Source organism: Bombus flavifrons, chromosome 7 (genome assembly GCF_040668555.2).
Source record: "Bombus flavifrons isolate JBK064 chromosome 7, iyBomFlav1_principal, whole genome shotgun sequence".
NCBI lineage: Eukaryota > Metazoa > Arthropoda > Insecta > Hymenoptera > Apidae > Bombus > Bombus flavifrons.
This window is the reverse complement of record NC_138448.1, coordinates 14923099-14948978: the sequence shown is the minus strand read 5'-3', so window position 1 is coordinate 14948978 and position 25880 is coordinate 14923099. Positions and strand designations below refer to the sequence as shown.

The 25880-nt window shown below is 36.4% G+C and overlaps 1 protein-coding gene and 1 long non-coding RNA gene across 7 annotated transcripts in view; one reads left to right on the top strand and one right to left on the bottom strand.

Annotated features, from left to right (window-relative positions):
* Positions 1-25880, top strand: part of mamo (zinc finger protein 628-like) — a 100798-nt gene that overhangs the window by 11366 nt on the left and 63552 nt on the right. For 2 of the 5 annotated variants that reach the window (XM_069117346.1, XM_069117347.1), the window contains exon 2: positions 24834-25827. In XM_069117346.1, the coding sequence (XP_068973447.1) occupies positions 24856-25827 (972 nt within the window). In that variant the 5' untranslated portion in view covers positions 24834-24855. Of the gene's footprint in view, positions 1-23412; positions 25828-25880 lie in introns of those variants that run through there. The other 3 variants (XM_069117344.1, XM_069117348.1, XM_069117345.1) reach the window with 2 other exon arrangements.
* Positions 2855-5072, bottom strand: LOC138181947 (uncharacterized). Of its 2 annotated transcripts, none has more exons than XR_011173655.1 (3): positions 4948-5072; positions 3043-3249; positions 2855-2972 (listed from the first exon to the last, which is right to left on the bottom strand). It is a non-coding gene; the product is annotated as an uncharacterized LOC138181947 (long non-coding RNA). The 2 variants fall into 2 exon arrangements; XR_011173654.1 differs by having other exon boundaries at positions 2887-2986.

The following is a 25880-nucleotide window of genomic DNA, read 5'->3' as shown; positions in this document are numbered from 1 at the left end:
ATTAACGTTAGATATTTTGAAAAGATAACGCTACGTTTTAACAGCTACGATGACACACACTTTAGATAATTTTTAAATATGTATCTGTCTGTATGACAAATTCTTTCTTTCGTGCAATATTTACGAATAGGTAAACGTGTACTATTACTTAAACGCGTATTATTATTCGATGTTTAAACAAAAATAAAGACTCATCTATTTCTATTTCTAGTTATTTAATTAAAAAAAAAATATTATACACTTTGTCACATGTATATGAAGAAAGATAGCGAGGAAATTAAAATTAATTCTAATTATCAGTTTTATTCATCTGAGTAATAAAATCTGAAATGACAACGGTCCAGCGGTATTTCTGAATTTAACGCGTGAAAGTATCATATTAATCTGTAAAAGAATATCCCCTGAGTTAATCTGCATGTAATTTTTGACCGATAAGACGTCGTCAAAGTTAGTAATTCTGTTCTTTTCACACAGTATCAGTTGTATCTGGTTGGAAATTACGATAGTCTACCTGAAAGTTTAGGCTCTCCGCTGTCAGTAAAATATTATAAGACTCAAAATACTGTAAAATTCTTTTATATATTAATCCTACAACGTGTAAAATTATAATTCAGTATTTTTCAACGAAAACACCATACACATATAATAAGTACCTAGAGGAAATGATACATGAAATCGAATATTAATTTAGATTTTGTTATGACCTTTCAAGCTTTCGCAAGTATCGTATAGTGATGTATATATCGGTACAAATATGTTACGGAATACATTTATTTTTTAATGATTCGATATACTTTCTAATATACGTAATTATCTACAACAACAATATTTTTCAGATATTCTAATGAAGTTACATTATCAGTAACAATTATGAAATAGGTATTTACGTACTACTTAAAATAGCATATACCTCACAGTATTATCCATTCAGTTGAAGTATATTCTAGCAACCTTACAACTATTTTCTATGCCAGTGTTATGCCAGTATTAATATAATATCAGTATAATAACAAAATAAGATACTCGCAGTAACACGTATCTTTCAAGATTATCCAGTTACCTGAAATACATTCATCCGATCTTACAATTATTTTCCGTTGTAAAATTACATGCACGACACGAATATACATAATCGGATTTCGTTGCCAAACATTTCACGTCACTATAGAATAACATTGTACAATTTTCAAACTAGCACATATCTACCCAGATTATCCAGTTTAACTATATTCATTAGTTGCTCTTATACGTTGGGATAAATTTTCGTACCAAAATTAAATACACGATTCAAATATAATTCTATATCTTGGTATTCCACTTTACCAATAGTAAATTTATAATTTTCGAAATAACACGTATCATCGAACGTATTGTATAAATACTTATTGGAGAATAAGATCGAGCGATTTTAGAATCGAGAGTCTCGTTTAACCAAAATTCGACCCTCGTCGAAATTGTCGCCGTTTTAATGATACATTTTCGTACTCTGTCTAGTTGAAGCCAGACAGATTTGCTTCTAACGTAATTTTGTTATTCTCGATCTGTATCTTATTCCGTAGATCTGAGCCATAGAATCTCTCTGACTTCAGTCGTGTTTCGTATTATATTTTACTTATTAGTGTCACCGGAAAGAAACACGGGGAAAATGTCATTAGTGAAAAAGGATCGATACAGGAAAGATAGCAAACCGTAAGATGGTAGAAATGAAAAGAAATGATAAGTAACAATTAGGAACAAGAAGCTGATGCGTAAAATCGACAATTAAGATAGAAAAGTTATAAAATCTCTCTTAAGAGGGATCTTAGAAATTCCATGGGTCGTCTAAGTGTATCAATCTTCTGACGAAGTTAGTCAAATTCATTATCCCATTAAAATAGCTATGGTAGTCATAAGCGATGTACAGTTGCTCAGTGTTTAACAACAAGTAATCTCGCGTTCTTTCGAAGGTAAACATTTTGGGAGATTGGGTGTACGATCTAGGGTCACAAGTTGTTGAGCTTCTAAGAATTTTATATACAAATGTAATATCGTTTATGTATCGCCTATCGATTGAGACTTGAAGATTCACACTCCTAACAATATCATCGTAATTGTGAGAATTAAATGGGATAGGAGAATCACGATACTTGGCAGGCGATCTTAAAAATGTCTGTCGAACGCTCTTGGTATTTCTGATTGACTGAGATCTACGATCAGGGAACGGGCAGATCGTACCACGAATTTAAGGCCACGGTGTATACGTTCAATGGATCTTACAAATTAATTTGTTGCGACAAAATTAAATACGCGCGATCTCGGTTAAACGAGGCACGCGGAGAGCGTCGGCGAGCGGTCCCGTGACAAGAAGTCGCGACCGAAGGTTTCATTTCTCCGCGTCCGTTTCTCCGTGGAGCTCGAAAATAATTTTTCCACGGCCACGGCTCACGCCGCCACGCCGCAGCCTTTTTTTCCGGCGTGCAACGGCCGATAAGCACCGGCGATCACGGGCGCGGCGTGCGCGCAAAAGGAAGCCGTCGCAAAAAGCTTACCACGGGGATTAGTCATTGGTAACCGAGCGAGCTTTTTCGCAGCGAGGCGATTCCCGCAGTCGTGACCGTCGCCTTGCCTGATTTATGGCGAGCCATCGTTATTTTCGCCTAGCTTACCCTAGCTCTCTCTTCCTCTCTTCGTCTCTTTTTTTCCTTTTTCCTATCCTCTATTTCGCGCTTCGTCTCCTTCTAGAACACTTTAGCTTCCTCCTGCTTTCTCTTGCTCTCCCTCCTGAACTTGCCGAGTACTTCTCTTCCTCTTTCCTTTATTCTTGCACACGCGCCGCCTGGATTTCCTACTTGATTCGCATTTAAACGTGGGTGGGAGAGAGGCCGGTCGTTACCGACTGGCTAACGACGACTGGGTGCTGGCAGACACCTCTTATCCCATGGAATCTTCCGTACGAAGTCGTGGCGAAAACTCTGAACTTACCGCTGTTTCATCTAAAAACGTACATCTTAATTCTTATGTCAGTATCTGAAATTTTTGGAATATCCGGGTTTGCCAGGATACCTGGGTACCTTTACGGTGAATCTTTGTATTAGATGATCTTTGATTCGTTGTCGATACGATCGTACTTTTTTTTTATCTTTGATAAGTTTCTCGAGATTAAACCCCGCGTCAACATTTGGAATTTACAACGTGGCCCGATACCTGGTGTAGATATCAATAAGAAATATGCCAAACGACGATCAAAATCGATTCGATCGCACTTCGGGTCTAAAATAGTTGGAACGATTGAGAATTCTAATACCAACAGATTTATTATATATTAGAACTAAATGAAGGGATAGAACATTAATTACTATAGCATATATTAATTTTAGTAGTGAGAAAATTTCGAAACGTTCTTAAGGACTACAAAATTACGTTACCGTTTGAATCATAAATTATGAGATCATTGGCTTAACGAATCTATAATTTGGCAAATCGCTATCTGTCTTGGATCACGTCGAATTATTAAATTTCGTTTATAAATTAATGTGGGATCGTGGTTTATTCGCGATTTGGTTGTATTAACCTTATGATTTCTTTAGTAGCCACTTAGGCGAACGTTAAGCTGTCGTAACATCCTGTGTCAGGTGACATAATATTGAAATATTATACATAATTTATATTTGATAATCCTTGGTCAGAAGAAGACATAATTTGAAACTAAAGTTGCAGTTCGAATGAAACTTTAGTGGGAATGCAGTCTGCCTTCGTTGAATAGGAAGTATAATTCCTGTTAGGAGTGCGAGTTGATCTTACGAGCAAAGATTAATCGATGTTGTTAACCCTGTCTTCGAATTTTTCTATCTCAACTTCACTCTCGTTTCAATAAACAAAGAGCCTTTCACCGCCAGTAAAAAACATTTATGCATAAGATTGGAATAACTATTATCAAGCAACTAATTATCATATGGATATTAGCGTACCAATAACAATCCCATCGGGTATTGCGAATTTCCTTTTCTATAAAATGACAATCCGAAGGATTCAAATTAAACAGTTTTGCTCGTTAAAATTGTGAGAATTATAATTTTGAAAGATAAAGTAAAATCTCCTCGAAAACTTGCAAAAGAAAACCGTTGATTTCAACTGTGAATATTATTTCAACTGATAATCCATCATAGTGGTTGATACGATCCTAAACGATCAATGAAAAAGATTCGCAGTCGCTACAGGAATAATAGAAAAATTCGGAGCGTCGCGTTGCCCTCGTAACAATCGCGCGGAGATTCGCGTCGTTTCTCGTCCTATTCTCGCGACTTTCTCTCGATTACGCGCGCAAGATAACCTCGACGATCGATCGTGCTCGCGAGATTTAGCGCAAAAGCCGGTTACGCGTCGCAGAAACAAAGCGTAAAATTATTAATGCGACCGCTGATTACGCATTGCCTCTCTGCGGTTTCGATCGTCGCGGACCACTGGCTCGGTGATCGCAAGAATTACCGTTTAATTAATATTTGCCGCGGTCCTAATGGCCATCACCTCTCGATATTGCCATCGCTCGCGCGATCTCGTTTCATAATCCTCTCGATCGCCGCTTCTATCTCACCAATTGATTCATCGTTACGTTCAAACGCGTTCTTTCCTTTTTTTAATAACGTTTCTTTTAACCCTGCTGTGTTTCTCCAGTTTTTCTACCTCTCTCGTTATTCCAACGAACAAAAAGATTCCTAACGTTTCGAGAGAATCGAAGTGAAAGATTCAAGCGCAAAAGTACCTACCTAAGTCATACAGTAGGCTTGAATCGAATAAAATAAACGATATAATTAAACAAGCTTCGAATATTAATAACTTTGTTGTATATGTTATATGGTATCGCTTATAATTTATATTTTATATCGTATTTTATGGTGTTTGTCTGCATTGTTATTCACCAATGCTTCAACCTTGACGGCAATACGTCAAAGATAGAAGATTTAAAAATACCTGAATCAAAAGTAGAATTATAAATGTCGTTGCGTTTTTGTCCATCGTGGTATGTATGGCTTGAAGACCGAGAACCGATTCTGTCTGCTTTCTTAAAGTAAAACGTAGAACGTAATGGTGAAGTTCTCATCACCGAGAGATGCAGCGTGCACGATAAAGTACGCAAAGTGAAGTTAAAAGCAGGAGAATTCTTGGAAATACACAAATGACGTTGCAGAATATGCCATGCAATCCTTTCTATCAGGGTCTCGTTACGTTCGCGAAATCGTTTGATTCGCGCCTTGACGCACTACGACGATACGGAATTTCGTCTATCTCACGTCGCGTTCTGTGACATCATCAGGGGATAATTTTGAAAAATCGAGACCGATGGTCCATGTTGCTCGTGTTCCGCTGGAAAACAGTCCCGTGGTAACTAGTCTCGTGTGTGTTAGTTTATTAACACGCATCGATCGATGATTTATTCTCGTTCAAAATATCTAAGAAAAGCACAGTGAACTGGGGAAACCGAGATAGAATTGTTGAACATAATGTTCTATCAAGAAGTCGATTCAAAAGAATAATATAATAAAAGGTAATATAATAGATTATAAATAGCGTATCTGTTGTATCTCTCTATTTTTAAGAAACGTAATCGGTATTTTTAACGATGTAAAGTGTTTGATAACAATAGCAATACAAATAGTGTGCTAGCAGGTTTTACTAATAGTAATAGTAGTATTGTACCGATAGTAACAAATAGATAGTAAAAACAATCAAACTGAAAAAGGTAGAAACAGATTACAGATTTCTATTCAGGTTCCATTTCTGTGACTATAAAAATTTATGATAATTAGAATTTGTATGAATATCCCTAATTCTCGAATGGAACATTTTACAATCGATAATTACCCGTTGCTTTCTAAACGCTTACAAGTGTACGAGAAAAACCAACAGCTGTTCGGTTGGCTTTTGTCGCCATTATTTCGCTGCTCGAAATAACGATGCACCAAAGTCATGAACGAATGATGCATTGAACAGGAGCGACGCACGCGTGTTAATTAACTTCAGTTTCGCGACTCTTCGGGATAAATTTACGTGTAGCGCATTAATAAACCTTTAATTTTCGAATAATTTTACCGATCGCATATTTGAGCTATCGGTTGAAGTATTAAAATTGTTGTGACCTGTAAAGTCATTTGTAGTCGCGTTTAACACTAGAAATACCCGATCCTTCTCTTTCTGATATTTCTCTTGAATATATCTGTACCTCTTCTACATAAATTAAGAACGATCACTGACGAATAAATCGTTATCGCTTTATTCTGAATTGAATATTTACATCGATTTGCAAAGATTATCGGGTAGCGTGGTAAAAATTGCAGAATATGACAAAAAGTAGTTACACGCGTTGTTTCTTTAAATATGCTTTAGAATTTACCATTAATTGTGCCATATTCTTGGCACGAAGGATCTAAAGGAAACAATTCATTTGTTCCTTAAGAAGATAAGAAAGCGGTAAACAATGGATTTGATTAATTCAGCTTCTAAGAGGCTCGTGTTTGAGGCGACTAAAAAACGGAAAAACAATCGTTTTTCTTTAAATTAATAACTTAGAAAACTTAGAAAATTAGATAGGAAATTATTAGGGAAAATAGCGAGGGGAAATAGCGATTTTTAAATCGTCAAACGAACCGACTGATTCGTTTAATGTCTACTAATATGCGATCCATTCTGAAAATCGCAAGATAGTTTTACGCTAAGCCTGGTAATTGTACACTCATAAATATCGCGGTGATTTATCTCCGACGTGTGATATATTTTATCGGTGATTTTAAGTTTGCAATTAACGGATAATTAAGTTGCCGAGGGGAAATTGATAGGCGCGTTAACGCGGACACGCTTTCGTGTAATTTCGCCTGAAAAACACGACGCGGATAAACGAGCCACGTATTTTTTAATGCCTCTGGTTGGCTGTGATTTGATCAAGTCACTTTTGATCGATAAGGATCATGATGTATTTGAGGAACAGATGGATGTTTACCATAGGCAAAATTTTTCATCCTATCGCAATCAATTCTACCTTCTTGCAAATTTTACGCAATAATTTCCACACTTTCTGACTTTTCTCTCTTCTTACTTAGAACTTGTTACGACATTAAAAACAAGTAGAATAAGCGATTATTTGTGCATTTTGAATAATGGATCAGTTATTCTTCGATTAGACTTTTAAAATTATTAATAATCGTAACTGTTCTTCACTCATCCATTACTTTGATAAATTTTTTTATTTCGTTTTAAAATTGATATACTTTTGAACTCTAAAACATAAAGATATGCGATGACAAATAATAAAAAAGAATTTGGAATAACATTACGTAATTTTCATTACGAAAGGTAAAGGTTTCGATCGTCTTTTCATATCTTATTCTACCTGTAAAAATTATCTCCATCTACTACCAGGTTCTATCTTATTTCAATGAACAGGCAAAAGACCAGTCTTACCATTTGTAGCATATAAACATTACGTTTATTAGGAAATTAATAAACACGCTTAAAACCCTATAAAATGAAATCAGTTAACAAAGCTATTAGGTAGGTTACGTTTTATTTCGTGTTGGAACAACTTTTACTTGTAGTACGTATATATATATATATATATATATATATATATATTATATATTATTATTATTACAGTTATTAATTAGCAGTGTTATTCGAGTCTTGGGCTGGTGTAATTTATGTAAATTTTTATTATTACATGGTACTAATATACACGAAGCTAACGAGGTACTAATACGATCGTTAAAAATTAACGAGAAACGCAGATTTTGGAATACAGTTCCCACCAATTAATTACTCGCGTTATGTGCTCGCAACGGACATATAAGATGTACACTTATAAATGCCGACTTAAAAGGGTTAATAAAACGAAAATTATTTCGTCATATTTAATTTCATTAGCGTCACCGCGCAATGTTTACAGCTTCTCCTTTGGAGAACGGCCTCCGTCGGCTTTTGTAGCTCGACAAACTGCAAAGAAAGAAAGAAAGAAAGAAAGAAAGAAAGAAAGAAAGAAAGTAATAAAAGGGGGAAAGAAAAAAGCCATTACTTTCTACGGTAAAGTATAATTTTTCACGTTAAACAGCATGAACAGGAATAAGATATTACGTATTATCTCGATTATCCGACTCATTTGATAATTTAATCTATCGTTTAATTGCTCGATTATTATAATTAATTTCAACGAATTCGTTGATCAAAGATGGTATTCTGGCTCTCGAAGAAAATATTTTCCTGTGTATTCCGTTTGAATTTCGAGAAGATCGTTGGGTGTCGAGTAATAATCAATGTTAATTATTATAAACGAATACTTGGAGTAAAATCATATAAATTGAAAATACAAAATTTTATTCGTTCCGATATTATGAAATTTCGCTTAAGAAAATTGATCGATCGATCGATTGATTTTCTCACAAAATTCTATTAATAGTATTATTTCAATCGTGCAAAAACATCTTGGGTAGGACAAGTCTTTTACTTTCTTTCCCTTTTTTTTTTTTTTTTTTATTTCTTTCGTTGATTGATATATCCACGATCGTAGGTAACGCAGAAAATCGTGGGGCAGATACTTACGGAGATTTACGTGTGCGTTATGACGCCAGTTTAGTATCGCGTAAACGTGGGTAATCGCGACGAGTCGATGCGAAACGATCGCTGCGGAACATCGAAACGAAGCGTCGAATTTAGGAGAATTATTTCGTTAATTGATACCGCACGGTTTGAATTCCGTTCTCTGAAATCGTAGTTTGTTGGTAACTATTTCGAGGCCGGGATTGATCATACTACGCACCATTCAATGTACAATGGCTACAGAACGTATCGATACACCGTTGTATTTATCACAGCATTTACATATTAGCTAATTACGTCTAAGCTTATTAAACTTCGTATCATTTAATAGAACTTTCACACGATTATTATTATCACATTCTTTCTTTTTATTTATTAAACTTCCAAAATATTCCTCCTAATGAATTATATGACTTTACGTTAGCTTTTACATAAAGTTCTTACGTTGCAACTTTATTATGTCTCACTTTGGTGCGTGACATTTTAAACGCCAACTGTAAAAAGCTTAAACTTGGAAATTACATACGTCTTAAGAAAACGATATACTTAAGAACATGCGTCAATATCTGGCTCATAAACTATCCGATACTCGTGGATACAGCGTGTGTTTTCTTAGATTCTTTATTAGATCAACTCTAGAGGAATTAAACGAAGAACGTAGCTAGACTATCATTTGATATTATGAAATATAGAAGCCGATACAAAAACACTTCATTGTAAAGTAGGAGTATGTGCCAATACTTTTTATAGTAGCTGTAAGTATATATTATATTACTGGCGTGTGTGTTTGTTAAAGGTGCAGCTAGATATGTACGTTGGTAAACTTTTATTAGTCCTTCTTTTTTATTACCATCATATATTTGATCTCGTGCTGAATCGTTGAATTTGTTCAATTTGTTGTACGTACGATTGGATTATAGATATTTCAATATCGATTGACGTTGATGTTTCTAAACGTCGTTAAAATGGCAACCAGATTGCTATCAAATCGTTCTCTCAGCTGTGGAGCAGAATTTTGCAAAAGGTTAGATGAATCGATATCGATTTGTGTAGGACGAGTAATTGAATAATTTCCAATAATGGAAATTTTAATAGTAAAAGGTATTGAAATTTCTATAACGACTCAAACAATATTTTTCGTCTATTATGACATTTTATCGTTCGCCCATAAAGTCACTTTATTGTCTATAAAGTAACTTTATTATCTGTCGTATAATAATTTATCAATTAATAATACTAGTAAATAGATAGGTTACGAATCGAAGCTTATGGATTTCTCTCTTATAATTTTTTAATTTTAACGTAAATAGAGGAATCAAATAACTTGTAATTTGTCAAATTTCATTTGCTTTATCGTCGAATTTGTTCCTGTTATATGCATCGCAAGAAAATTCATTGCTACTGGTAATTTATAATTTACGACTTGTGACTTGTAAAATTTCACCGTATCACAGTATCAGTTCAATTATGCGAGGAAGTTTTGCAATAGAGATTTCTCTATTTTCTTCTTGTATATCTGTCACGTGCATTTTTGTTATATTCCTTAACCTTTTCGCAAAGTAGTCTCTTCAGAGAGACCAGTCGTGTAATATGTATGTATAGTACCGTAAACGTTTTATCTCAAAATGTAGTATACATAACATGGGAATTTATTACACATCAACAGCTAAAATTACAAACTTTATAGTATCTGTAATAAAGAATCCAAAAAAATGTTGACAAGAAAACAAATATTTTTTATCTCGTTTGTTCTATATTTCTCTTCATTTTATTGCACTGTGAAAGAGTTAAACACAGAAGACTATTTCACCTCGATATCGAAACATAAATATTCTTATCCATTTATTAAAAGATTATTTGCTAACGCATTTCGTGTGCAAAATACACTCTTCTTTTTATATATGTCTTATACTAAAACGAATCTGTGAGCAGCAATAAGTATATTTATATACGAGTTTCGTTAATAAAAAAAAAATATATATATTAGAAGGTATATTGTTCTGTTCTTATATAATTATATTTATAAATAAAGACATTAATTGAATATGAAATTGTGCGATTGTTGACAAATTCGGAGATCGAACGGAATTGGATGAAGCGTATTCTTTTTTCTTTTTAATACCGAGATACAGTATTTTTCATACAGTAAAAATTTTTTAAAATTCTTTTATTTCGGTCTCATCGTTTATCAAGGTCAAATGTCAATTTCTCAATTTTTATCAGCATCAGTGCTTATGTAACAATGTAAATCAATCGAACATTGTTTTACTTCTTTATGTACTCGACAATAAAAAAAACCACCAAAGTTTTGTCGAAAAATTATCGATCTTTTGACTTTTATGATTTTGTGGAAATAGGTGATCGTTTAGTCATCCGTTCGTGATCATTTGAAAGGGTAGATCCTCTATTTTCACCTTGTCGTTCGATTTCACGTTTCTAAGAAGTTAAAAAACTTTGTTTGCGACACGAGTCATTATGGATACGAAGATTGGAACCTCTACCTTTATAGAAAAGGAAAATGGAAAGAAAAACAGATAAAATTCCTGCTATGTTGATCTAAATGGATTTTTTAGATTTATCGTAATTTTCGTGTTTTTTAAAATTCTTTTTTAATTATACGAATTTTTTAAATTATCTAAATGAATGAACGATCATCTGTAACGCAATAGTAACGATGTTAACAAATTATAAAATTATACAAATTTGACAAATCTATTCACGATATTATGTCATATATAGAAGAAAAAAGATAGATAAATAGATAAATTTGTGAAAAAAAATAATAGACTGGGACAAAGTTTTCCTTTTTCATTTATATACGACATAATATCGTGAATAGATTTTTCAAATGTATGAGGAAAACACTAAGAGCTAATATGTACGTAGCATAAACTTGCCATATTTACCAAAGAATAAATTACCGAAGAATCTGAAATATCTACGTTATCCTTCTCAGAGGGAATGCATAAATCTTTTAAGCAATGGAAAAACTTCCGCGAGTAAGAGCAGAGAAAAAAAAAGGAAAAAATATTTAAAACGATTCGATAGCCATTGCTGATAAGGAGCACGTTAATGTTTTTTCTCGGGCAGAAAAATTTACAGTAGCTGCGGCCGCAAGAAATGTTACGAAAAACAGATAGCGCATTAACATGGTAACGTTTGGTACGGTGCATCGCACCATATGAAAAATAGAATTATCTTTCACGATATTTTAACCGGACTGTGTTTGCGTGCGTTGCGTGAACAAGCGTGAATTTCAACATGCCGCGTCGTGAAAATCGGGCGAAAAATATCGCTTCGGCCCGTGTTCTAACCGGTGCTGGTGGTGGGAGCGTTGTGGATGTGTGAATCGTTGAATTACATTCGAATAAAAAGTTAAATGGAAACGGTTATAAAAATAACAATAAACTGTAAATGTTTCGATGTCGAGCGAAACACTTTCGCGATCGCGCGGTATGAAAAGGGGCAATTAAGCCAAGTTTAACTTTCAGTGACGTATAAAAAGCGTGCCGAGCAATTTTACACCATACACTGTTTGGTCTTTCACGCGGATGCGAATTTTTTATCGTTCTATTTCCCCCCCGGAATTCTGCAACTTTTTAAAAAACCGTCCTTTGCGAGCATGTATATGTAAATCCGCGCCAACGGAACGAGGTGTGACTCGTTTTGTGTTAAGAATTTATTTGTACGCCACCGTTACGGCGTGTTAAGTTGATAACTTAACAGTTTAACTTGCTTCACCGTTATTGCGTTAATACTTCTTTTTAGTCGGCCAACAATTTCGCTTGTTCTCGTATATGCGCGTCGGTGCACTACTATGTGTCTTCATTACGTTATTAAATGCTTCTTTTAACGAACAAAGGTAATCTTATTATTGACGTTCAAAATAACGTTAAATATATGATATGTAGCAAAATAAAGGATTAGTGTGTTTTTTTCGAAATGCTTAAGTACAGCTGTTTAAAATAGCGAAATTATTTCAACATGTCAATGATATTATCGTTATCAGACGCGTATAACTTTTGAAAATTGAATTAATAGGATCGATGAAATTACAAATAGCGTAAGAAATGTCACTTTTGTCAAAATCGTTTCTCAGTGACGTGTCTTTCTATCGGATTCTACATTTCGTTTTTATGGTATATCGTATTTTGATAATCATACGCAAATACCATTACGTAACACGAAATTCGATATACTTGGACATAATTGATTAATATGCGAATGCTGTCATGAATACAGTGGTGTACAAATACCTTTCGTAGCCATTGTATAGAATATCTGATAAAGCTGCTATGATAGTTTGTACGTCCACGTTGAAACAACTCTATCGTCATCGACCTTTCAGTATCGAATTTGTTGGAGAAGTTTCTCCAAAAGATTAGAAAATATGCCTGTATTCTGTATCGATAGTAACGATAGCATTTTGTTTCGTGTGGTTAATCGTGACTTTCAAAGTTTTCTTCGAAGCGAACTACTTACGTACTATCGTGTCGTATACTTTGGTGTGTGAAGTGGATAGACGCAATCTAAGCAGCGATCTATATAACGTAAAATGTTTATAATAGATAGAAATAGATGCCAAATCGAGACATAATGTTAAAATATAGTTGGCGTGTCGCATCTTATCTCTTATTGCTTGTAATTGAGTACTTATGTATATCATTGGCTGCGTGAGCCAAATCTCAAACTGACAACGTGCCTCTTTACATTCCCTTCATTTCGTGCGTAACAAACCACGCTATTTGAACATTTGCAATTACAGTACCAACATCGTACGTTTTATAATATCACTGCTTCGTTATTCGACAAACGCTCTTTTTACCTTGTTTCAACAAATCGATTGTTCAATAAAAAAAAAATTGGTTTAATTGATAGTAAGGATTTTACTTACAGTAATGTTCGTATCGAATTGTCAAAATTTATCGTTTAATATTACGAGTTTGAATATTTCGATCTTTGGCAATTGTACAAACATTTTTGGTTTCTAAAAAAGCGTCGATCTGTAATTAATATTGGAAAAATTTCAAAATACACTTTGCGTATGTCGAAGATTATTTATAGCAGATAATGTGTTTTTGTTATTTGAAATTTTCATCGTATCGTATACATCGATATCGTAGCAATAATTTTAGGTATTACACCGTTGAAAATAGAATATCGAAATGTTAGTTTGGCTCGTTAATTATAAATATCGTTGGTACTTCGTTTCGACGATACACTTTGATGATTAAAGACGATGATACCGCGTTTATATAGGTTTTCATTATCTATGTAGATTATCTACTAACATTAATATTAATCAATATTATCTATTGCGTTATCTTTCTCCTTATTTATATATATTAATGAAATACAAATGGTCGTGGAAAAATCTTGATATTACTTGAATGGAACTATTATATGCTTAATCTATAGTTACTGGAAACTAATTTAATTTCATTACTGTTTTATTCATGAAATTAATTTCTATCTTTCTCGGCAGTTGAGTTATTTTTTTCGCTGGTAATTCGTAGTTACGTTACACGTTTTTGAAATATTTATCTTCGTAATGATCGAATTTAAAGAAATTAAGAAATCACCATCGTATTTTATAATTTAGATAAAAAATTATAAATTATAAATTTATTAATATGGATTATAAATGATAAATTACCTACAAAGAATTCATAGTTGTTTGATACAAATTAGAAAAATTTATATTCCATTTATATCCAACGAATGGAATCGCCGAAAATTGTTTATTTAGATTATGAAACTTTGCATACTTTGATTAATTTTGTTCGTATGTTCATTAACATAGGAGACATCGACTATATTACGATTAAATATTCGACGAGTAAAGGTGAAATTCTTATTTGTGAGATAAAAAATCCTCAAACTGCGTACTACAATAAAATATGTGCTTACTGGAATCTTAAGGAACTCGTAAAAAAGTTTAGACCTCCTTAAACTCTTGTACTTTCTTTTTATAGCAATCTAAAAGTTATACTTTTCTCTTAGCTGTTCACTTTTGTAACCCATTGTTACACTTTCCAATTTTATACTTCAACACCTTTCACTTCATTTCATTTCACTTTGCAATTTAGTAAATCTACGAAATTACTAGCATGAAATACATATTTTACATCAAATCGACGAATCGATGAATCTTTTGTTTTTGTTTCGCAACTCGTGGAATTTTAATTATTTCCATGTAAACATCGGTGATAATTACATTTAATTAATTCCTTTTCGAAGCAATAACGTTCACCTAATGACGCGAAAGAAGTGAAAAATATGCAATTGGAACAGATCTGTCATAACGTTGCAGAATAAAAACAGAATAATGTAAAAATGATATAATTGTCATAAATGATTCGTAAGTAGTTTCTTATCCTCCATTATACGTTATAAAGTGCTATATTGCTACGTTAGTACTTAAATATTGCACGGTATTTTTATTATTTGCTCATAACTATCGGTGCAATTAGAATTATTAATAAATTATACAAAATTCCACTGTGTTAGTTTTCATTAACTTTGAATCATCATTTACATGTTTTATCTCGAAGGTATAATGGAGTTAATCGATTTATAAGAAGCGTATTCCGAAAATTTGCCGCGGCTGTTAATTTTCAAAGAACATCGTTGTGTGTTATTATTTTTAAATTAATTATTGACAAATAAATTGAAAATCTACCGTACTTTATAATTTCTCTGTTATTGACTAACGTGAACATTTCATTGTCGAACGATCGTCTAATTAATTTAAGTAGTATATGTTTAACTTTGCTAAATTTACGTAGGCCATTGAATATTAGAGATGCTTCGATTGTCCAAATAATCCAATCATGGATTATCCAACGACAATTATGAGAAATTTATCCCTTAATTATCAATTATCTAAATGTGTAAACCAAAGTTCCAACTTATCGTAGATGAAATAATACAAAACCAACAAATGCGTAATATACAATTAATGAAACAATTCGCCGATTACAGGAAGTAACTATTTTTACGTCTGCGCATCACCTATCTCCAGTGTGCCTTTTTATTTTTGTTAAAAACGAATTATCATATTTAAATTCGTAACCAGACTAGAATATGAAGTTGCAAGACAAGAAGTTATTGCACACATACGCTTGGTTAGAAATTAGCATACAACGCAAACAATAGTCTCGAACACGCAATTAGCGCTAAAAGTAGTCTCGCTACGTATCGTGGCTTATTAATATTGCGAATAATTGACTGCTCAAATACTTCGGTAATCTTCACGAAGTACATGCCTCCAGTAAACATCCAGCAACTTTCATTACCCATTTTCAGATCAGCTTTCAATTTTATCAATACACGTAAATATAGTTGAGCTTCGTTACGATGCCAACGAGATTTCAAGATATTTTGTACGATATGTACGTAACAATTTTCTAGGTCTGTTCGAATACTCTCGCGAGTCACTGAAACATTACGCGTCTTAACCCGAATTTACACTGTATCGCTTTGGAGGAGAACGGCGAATGAACGCTGCTTTCATTCTTGTTTCATTCGTATCGTAGACGAGATGTCGTAGGAAGCGGTGTCGATTGTGCGACGCTTGAGACGAGATATTCTGCGCATCTTTTTACCAAATTACCGAATTTGCGCTGTTTCACTTTGGAGGAGCACGGCGGATGAATGCCACTTTCGTTCTTCGTACGCGGATAAATCAAAGATAAAAGCAGCATCCACCGTGCTTCACCAAAGTGAAACAATGCAAATTCGGCTTCAGTAGAAAGATACGCGGGATATCTGGTCCCAAGCATCGCACAATCGACACCGCTTCCTGGAATAAGCCGCGAATGGTTAAATTCCTCCGCGAACTTTGCGAATAGCCCAATACACGTACGAAGCTTGCGTGAAATTTGCTAAAGCTGAACGACCATAAACCGGCAGAGGGATTAGGGTACCCGCGGCGAGGCGAGGCGCCATCGAGCGCAGCTGACGAGCCGATCGCGTGGCCGGTCTCGCGGAAAGTCTCTCTTCCTCGCGCGCGCGCGCGCGCGCTTCGTGAAAGCAGATTCGCGAGCAGGAAGAGCGGCTCGTAGCCGTTTATCGTGCGCGCATAATCTAATTGCGTAGCTAGCCGGCGAACTGTTTAACATTAAACCGATTGCACGGTTTAGTCACAGTCCCGGCGTCGGGACACGCGTGCGTGCGCGCCGTTCTAAACGGATTGACCCAAAGAAAACCTCTGAAATGACATAAATAACGGAGACATGCACACGGTGTCGGCTTATGTAACGCGATGTACGTACAAAAGCCGCGGGAAAAGTCCGACGAAGAAACGCCTTTGATCGAAACCACCACAGTCACTGGCCGTTCTCCAGGAAAATGAAATTCCGCCTAACGCTAACGAGAATTACTGGCATTGGTTTCGAAAATTTCCTTGTCTCGTCTTCTCTTCAAGCGCTCGTCGTCTTTCGTTCGCGAAATTCGACCACTTCCAAGCAAAGCTGGTTATATACTCGTGCACGATTCAGTTAATCGATATTATTAGCGGAATTTTGCAAATTAGCAATACCAGTAGATTTCCTTTCGTCGGAAAGATTTTACGTTTTTCTCGGTCTTCTTGTGAACGAAATGCTTCTTGAAAATCGAAACGTGGGATAAATCGTCGATGAATGTTGCACGCTTTTCGAGTATTATATTCTTCAGCGAGGAGAAGGTCTTGTTAAAAGAATGACACTCTCGTTTCTTGTTCAATCGATACGTTGCATGTCGAACTACAAGCGATATTTGTCGCAAACGGTTGTAGGTTGGCAAAAGTACGTAATAATAATTCTTTACGCATTTGGTCCAAACAAACGCGTAAGCTGACAGATAGTGTAAACGTAAAAAGTGTGGAGAAATGTGTGCTTTTTTTTTTTTTTAATAAGACTCGTAAGAGTTGCACGTTAGAAAGTGCAAAGGGAAGATTGCGAAATAGAGCGAGGGGCGTGAAGCAAAGGTCAGCTAGAAGCATCGTAGCACGCTTAATTTGCGAGAAACCTGCAAGTTCCTGATATTCTTCTCCTGATTAAAGGCTACAGCTTTTTATACATCCAGCTTACTTCCCGGCTCGCGTGTCTTTGTTTCGTTGCAGGTGTCTTTCGAGCAAATTTGTGGAAAATGAAGTTTACGTTGCTGAGTATGTTCCTGATGCAATAATTTAGGACATGTTGATGAAAATGAGAAGGAGAAAACGAGGGACGAAGAAATACATGGGAACATACAAATTGACAGAAACTGCAATATGAAAAATGAATTAAGAATTTAAGAAATAACAAAATTGAAATGTTGTGCGAACAATGTCAAAGACATTAAAATATACCAAGTAGAGTTCACGTTTCGCGAAGCATTAATTTTTGCAAGAAATATACCACGATATTATATGATTTTACAACCGTGTTCTTTAGTAGCTCCTTGCTGCGAAGACAGCGCAACATGGTGATGATATGGTTGCCATCGACAGGGTGCTGTGTTTCTATAAAACCACCAATTCTGACAACACGTATTCCGTCGATATTACTAATTTCTATCTAATTCTTATGAAGCAAAATAGATTTTGGCGATATTTGTTAAATTAAAGCCAATTAAATTTGTGCATAAAAATATTCTAATGTTTAGAATGTTCATCTAATATGCATGACTGGGTCTTGGCAGATATTCCATGTGTCTTAAAAATGAGAGTAAACGAAATAACGATCTGTTCTCGAATTTATCGTACTAATTATAGAATACTCATAATAGATCTAACGTTACGTTGTGTAAAAAATATTACAAATGATACACTCTATAAAAAAGATGCAACAAAGTGAAGCACTGTACTATTTTTAAAGCGTATTATACATCGTATCACTGTATCGTGCAATTTTCATTTTAAAGTATAGAAAAATTCGAAAGACGCGGAAAATTATTTTCGTTAAGAAGAGTTATTTTCTTGATCGTAGCAACATAATAAGTCATAGAAAATGCTATCGTTAGAAACTTTGTAATCGCATATTTAATTCCTCGCTAAAGTTAGCGAAGAAACATAAATTATAGCATTCTTGACATTCGTGTAGTCATATAAGTTTAGTCTAAACACTATTCGCATACACACCGAACGTTGTATAAGTATAAATATTACGGAGCTTAGGGATCGTTACGAACCAGTCGTAATTTAGAGTTTGCAAGTTCTTATAAATGCTTGCGATTGCTTCAACCATTATTAAGTATGTTTAGCAGAGGTAGCTTCTCATAACAAACTTTACGAACGTGTAAATACATACGCAACACTCCTATACATCCAGAGTTCGGGTTATTAAATGAAAACCGAACTGGTAATAATAGTTAATAAAGTTTGGTTTATTATTCTTTGTAACGTTTGATCGCAGGATATTCGGTTATGGATTGTATTAATTAAATTCGTAATTTCGAGAAATTTAATTATTTAAAAAATGCAAGAGTAACGTGGTAAACAGGCAATCGGTAACTTTCAATTAAAAGCTAATAATTTTAACATTTAGTTTCAAATTTAAAGACACGCGGGCGTTTGCATTTTGCCAAAATATCTTCATTACCAAGTATTACCTTCAGCCATCGAAAACTTGCTAATTACCACTAAATTACATAAAACTCGCCCTAAATTTATCGTATTCATCATAATTAATTCCGAACAACATATTAGCAAACTAGGGGAGCAAAAATAATTAACCAACCACCGCTATCCACTCTGTCCCTAAACGGAATTCGAAAACGCTCTTTCCCACAACTTCGATTTATCATCAACCCCAAAATTCGAACTATAAATTTAATCGAGTAATAGCAATGAATTTTTTATAATTACCCAACCTTCTGGCAAAAGACAATTTACCATCTATCGATAAAAGATAACTTTTTTTTACTTGAATGTACCAACGTTAAAGATACACACACACACACACACACACACACACACACACACACACACACACACACACACACATATATATATGTATGTTGCTTTAAAATGAATGCTAAGACGAGAAGTAAAAAGGTTTGTACCATATCGATAACTTTACGTTTATCAATTTTTATATTTTTAATCGTAGTTCGAATGGATTTCGATTTGTTATCTCGTACTAATTCGAAATTCTAACAAGCTTCTTTTCGATTCGATTATCGAGCTTGCTTTAAAATCGATAAATATCTCGATACTTGCAAGTTTATGGACATTAATTCAATTAACGTAAATAAAGTTAAAAAAACAAGTACATATCAAACTATGTAAAGACCATCTATTTTTTATTAAATAAAAACTGTCTGAAAAAGATTCACTCGGAAGTAGGTTATTAATGATTCAGCGTAACGTTTCACTGTTTACCATGCCGCTGACACAAGCTGGAGCATCTCGATGAAATAATCACACGGTGTTCAACGATGACGTTGTTGCTGTGCATTCATCGTAACTTTGAAGGTTTCCGGTGGTAGCGAATGTTATAGTCTGAAAATGATCAATGTAATTACAGCATGTTGCTATATTTAGATGGACGATAACAGTGATAGTCGTAGTACGCTTGATACCTGGACGGTGGCAGAGATAGAGTCGCAAAAGCCGATGTTTAACTTTAATGAAAACATTTTTCTTGCTCGTACACCCCTTGAGTATCAGTCGATGCCGGTGCTCAAATTAGCGGCGTCATCGTTTCTTTTCTCCTTCCATGGCACTCAACACGCGTGTATAGTAAGCATTCCTGGCGGATTTCACGCGGGTAAAGTTTGCGAAGTAGCCGCCGGGCAAATTTAGCCGCAAGCTCTAATTAAAACGCGCCGAAGTTTCCGGAGCACGCGAAGAATATTCAACGCGGTTTTTCACGCGGCTCATGGACGGACGCATAGCCAGCGAGTTTGCAAATGTTGTTGGAGTGCGTGAAATCTGTTCCCTGTTGAACATTTTAGATTTTATTTACAATCTTATTAGAAATTATTCACGCACCTATAGTTGCCTGTAAAAGCATTGCAACACTTTTGGCTGTTCTTTACACGATATACGAAACATTTTGAAATTTTACCAGCACCGTAACGAGACCCGATTCTCGTGATTCTGTCGAGACAGTTTGAAACAGGTCTAGAAATTATGAACAGGTGTCGAGAGTAGCTTGCTGCGAAACATCAAAAAATATGATTTATTTTCAACGTTCTTTCCAATCGATGTATTCCATTATCGAATTCTACGTTTTAATATCGCAATTATGAAAGCTAATTCCAGGAATTCGCTTAATATTTCTTTCGTGAAATATCAGGTACTCGAACCTTCTCAATTTTCCCTACTTTCTCACTTGGATGCGCCACTATTGCTCGATCTCTGAAAGAGAACAACCGATTAACTTCCACAAGCTTATTTACAGAGCAGTCGTTATAAATCTGGCAGTAAATGAAAAAAAAAAAGTATTCCTCACATCGTTTCCCTCGTCGACTTTTAAATTTACGAAGGCGATCGGTACGGTCTTCTCCTCGACCCACTTGATCTTTAATCGATTAATCATGCGCTAAGATTTCGCTGCAGTGAACCAAGTTCAGATAAACGAAATTCTGTTGCGATTCCAAAATCACGGTGATGATGAACGTCTTGCCGCTGTTTTCCATAATCTAGCGATACAAGGCAGCTTGGTAAATCGGTTTAATTAAAAGTTTCATTGCCCAAATAACAAGGCTGTTGTCGAGTAACGCGCAAGCGTTAGGCATTTCTCGGCGTATTATTCAAACGTCGAACGACCGGTAATCCCACGGTAATTTTGTCACGCGTTAAAATATTATTTTCTTTTTTTTTCTTTTGTTGTTACGATACACCGTTCCGTGTATTATCACGTAGAGGTTGTGCCGCGTTATCAGAGGTTCCAGAGGAATCACGCGAGCATCGCTCGGTGCTAGCACACGCCATCGCGCGCGCATATCCATCCGCCGATATATCACGCGAACACGCGCGTCCACGCGGGCTTCGTGGCGCGGATAATTACATACGTGTAAGTGCACATGGCTGCGACACGTGCGTGTACCGTGTTCACGCGTTCTAAGTCTCGTTCGGATTAGTTATGTTGCCTAAATTCAAGGTAGACTTAAAATAATTTGACTGTCGGATGTACGTATCGTTTGACTTCGAAATCTTTCCAGTTTATTTCGTTAAACGAAGAAGACGCGTTATCTTGTCAGTCAGATTTCCAATCGCTCGGGCATAATTGTAATTTTCTTATCTATATCTCTCTTATTTTCTGTTGAAAATAAGCTGTATTGTATTTGTATTTGGAAGAATTAAAGTTCATTCTCTGTTAATTGATCGTAGAAATTGATGGTAAACGATAATCTGATTAACACACGAGTCATGTGAATAGTTAAAGAAATTCCAAGACTTATATCAAGCTCGGTTCGTTTAAGCTTATCGAGGGGTAAATAGATCATATAATTAAAGTTTATCGATTCTCCTGACTATGTGGCTGTAATTTTTCATCGTTATAGTACAAGTTCACGTTCCGATAGGCGGATTCGATTAACACCAGTTCCGTTGATCGGACAGCAGCTAATATTTCGTTCCGATGAATGGAATATCACGGTAAATAGCAGATTCACGTTGGTAAAGCGGTTTCGTATCGTCTAAATACAAATAACGTGTACGATGGCTCGCCAAAGTATTTGAACATGTTATACGTGTTATAGGTAACATTTTGAAATTTCATTAGCACTGTAACAGAACCGAATTATCATGATCGTATAGATGAAGCTTGAAAGAAATCTGAGAATCGCAAAAGTATATTTGAACAGTCAACTATCCATTATATAAATAATTCTCCGTATTCACCGGAGTCACCTTTGACAGTCATTCATTCGCGAGTTTCTTTTAAATTTCACCAGATGTTTCGTGCAGCGCGGATAATGTATTCCATAAAATAAAAGATTTTACATTTCATAAGTGTTATAAAAAGTTTCTACAAGTGTCTGAATGCTTTCATGAATCATACATATACTCATACATATGCATACGCGTATAACTTAACGAACTCAACGAAACTTTGGACATGCCAGCGAATAAATAGCAAACTGACTGCCTCACGATCGTCCAAGAAATAACGAAAGATAAGAGCGCGCGGTATCGTCAGCCGATATCGGTCGTGCATCTTTCGCGGATGCGTGTTCCGTGGCCAGAATTAAACGATGACCGCGCGTAGTTAAGAAACGCGCGCCGCGTTCGAATAAATCCCGCGACGCCTCTCCGACCAACGAACGAACGACTGCGCGTACTTCGCGCTTCCGCGGACGCTGATTTATGCCGCAGGAAATTGCGATAGCGACGGTGCCGCGACTACACGCGCTTTTCCACCATGCGGACAGGGAATTCCAATTTAGACGTCCACGGTACTTTTTCGCGAGGAAATCGTGATTTACCGGCGGAGGAACGATCGGCCGTGTTGCGTAACGGTGTCTGACCGTTTTGGCACGATCACAGGTGTTTTATCAGCGACTATGCGAATGGCTAATGAACGTTAGGATCGCTTTGAAGTTCGGCAATTGGGAATAAAATTTACATTTTTCACGCAGATCCTCTGTGTTTCCACGGACGAAGAAGATGAATAAATTGGATATCGTGAGGGTCATTGGTGACCGATAGTTGGTTTGCTAATGGCGCTATGTTGGCTATCGATGACTAACGATGTAAGAATTTAGTCGATAAATTAACGTAAATTTTAAACGTATTTGCGACTCGAGTTAATTCATTGCACTGAAGAAACGGTCGTAGTGTATGTTTAATATTATACAGCGGTGGACGAAACAACGTTTGCAAAAGAGAAAGTATACAACGATGTCGTTCATTTTTTTAAATGTACGATACGCACATACGGAATAAACGATTGTCATCGATGCGATGGAAGAAATATTTTGGCACAAAAGTTACTTTTTCAGAAATGTTTTGGATCTATCGTTTTTCATCTTTTTTGTTTACGAAGCCAGAGGTCGAAGCTTGGGTATTACTTCGTAGCTGCGAAATCGCGCATCTGCTCTGTGCCCTCCGTAATAACATCGTGTCGTAAACCCGCAGTGTACACATCGGCAATCAGTGGATGGAATTTTGGGTTAGTTTGGCAGGTGGATGTACGAGGAGGAGTGTTGGACGAGCCGTAGGAAGGGGTAAAACAGCAACTGTCATTTGCGTTCGAGTATTTTTTATAAAGGAACAAACACGTTCGACATTCAGATTTCTCAAATAGAAATTTTCTGACGTTTTTCCTTATAACAGTTTGTAAGGATTTTTCACGCTACGTTTTCATAATTTGCAGGCACGTTTACGTAGTTCGTATAATTGAGTTTGGAACAAAGTCGTTTTTGTACCTCGCCAAGAGATTGGTGCCTCGAGCAGGGTGTTTTATAGTCGACCATCGCGCGAAACTCACCAATGCTCGAGCTTGATTTTCACAAGCACGAGCGTTAACGTATCAACTTCTTTGCGTTCCTGGTACGAAACTTGCGAAGTACCGTTTGCATCTTCGTTAAACGATATCCAAGATGTTCTAATTTAATGTTTACTTTGAACTATTTTAATTAATCGAGTATTAGAAACTAGTTGACTATGTGGAACGTAAAAACTAACTCCACGTGATTACGTAAAATTATCGATACTGTTCGACTAGTTTGGTATCGTTGAATCGTAGGTGACTCGCAATCATTCGGGTTGACTTATTTGATCGAACCTCGTTTTAATAGCGTTTATCGCGTACAACGTAGAATATATAGGAAATAAAATAGCTTCAACTTAAATCACCTGACTCAAACAATTACATTCACGTAACTCAGAAGTATCAATATTGAATTTAACGCGATAATACTACGCAAAAACAGAACATGTGGATGTTGATCGACTAACTAATTAACCCGGACTGTACAATTTATCCCAAGCTTCGCCGATCGCCCAGTTCCCTTTCCTTTTAACCGAGCGATCGAAACCTCTCTCTGATGAACGCGCAGTTCCCAATGCGAATGAAAACACACGGGTGTCGCGCGAGCAACTAACCCCGGAAACTTCAACAACGAAGCAGTGAACAGCGCGGCCGACAATGAGCACGCGAGCGACGCGTAAAATGAGGGAAAGAAAAAAAATATGAAAGAAACACGCATAAAAAATATGGAAAGAGAGAAAGAGTAGAAACGAGGGATGAAAAAGAACAGCGAGAAAAAAAAACGAAAAAGAGAGAGAAACGTTCAAGATGAACGCAACAAGAGCCGAAGAGTTAACACACGGACCGGTACAAATGTTTCTTCTGCAGCAGGGTTGCGGGGTGCAGTTCAGACATGGGAAGTGAGCATTACTGCCTGAGGTGGAACAATCATCAGAGCAACTTGCTGGGTGTGTTCAGTCAACTGCTGGAGTCGGAGTCGCTGGTGGACGTGACACTGGCGTGCACGGAGGGACCTTCGATACGTGCCCACAAGGTAGTCCTCTCCGCGTGCTCCAGCTATTTCCAGGCCCTATTCCTCGACCACCCGAACCGCCACCCCATAGTCATCCTAAAGGACGTACGTTTCGCCGAGCTACGTACCCTCGTCGACTTCATGTACAAAGGCGAAGTAAACGTCGAGTACTGCCAGCTATCGGCCCTCCTAAAGACAGCGGAGAGCCTTAAGGTGAAGGGTCTAGCGGATATGACGAACATCAACGCGGCGGTAGCGTCGAGGGACGAGCAACAACAGCAGCAGCAGCAACAACAGCAACAACAGCAGCAGCAACCGCAGCAACAACAGCAGCAACAACAACAACACACGAGCACATCCGAGGGTATACAACGCGAGACATCGCGAGAACATCACCGTGAACGTGAAAGTATAAAGGAAGCGAGCAATAAGGAGAGAGACAGGGAAGGAAATACATCCGGTGGCACGGGTTTGCCATCGGCAGGAGTGAAAGAATGCGAGCAACCCCAACAAAACGTAGCCCAACCACCCACCAGCGAGTCGACCGAGGCGGTAGACATGACGGATTGTCCGGCATCGCCCACCGGACCCGGTAGCCCTTGTCCAGGACCTTTGGCCCTTGATCGACCTAGGAGGGATTCCGAAGATGCCGCAAGTTTAGAAGAAACAAGGGGTTCCCTTAGTCCGATCTCGGTGCACAGTGGACCGTCGGATATGAGTCTAAGTAACAATACAGGAAGCACGCCTGGCGTGCTACCGTTGAACTTACCACAGAGCCGGCTTCCGTCCCCGCACAGTACAGAGCCTCTCGCGGGTCCGTCGGGGTTACCCCCGGTCCAACAAGTTCCACTTGTGAGTACAATTTTTATTCTCTTTATATCTGTATAGTATATTTATAGATTGAA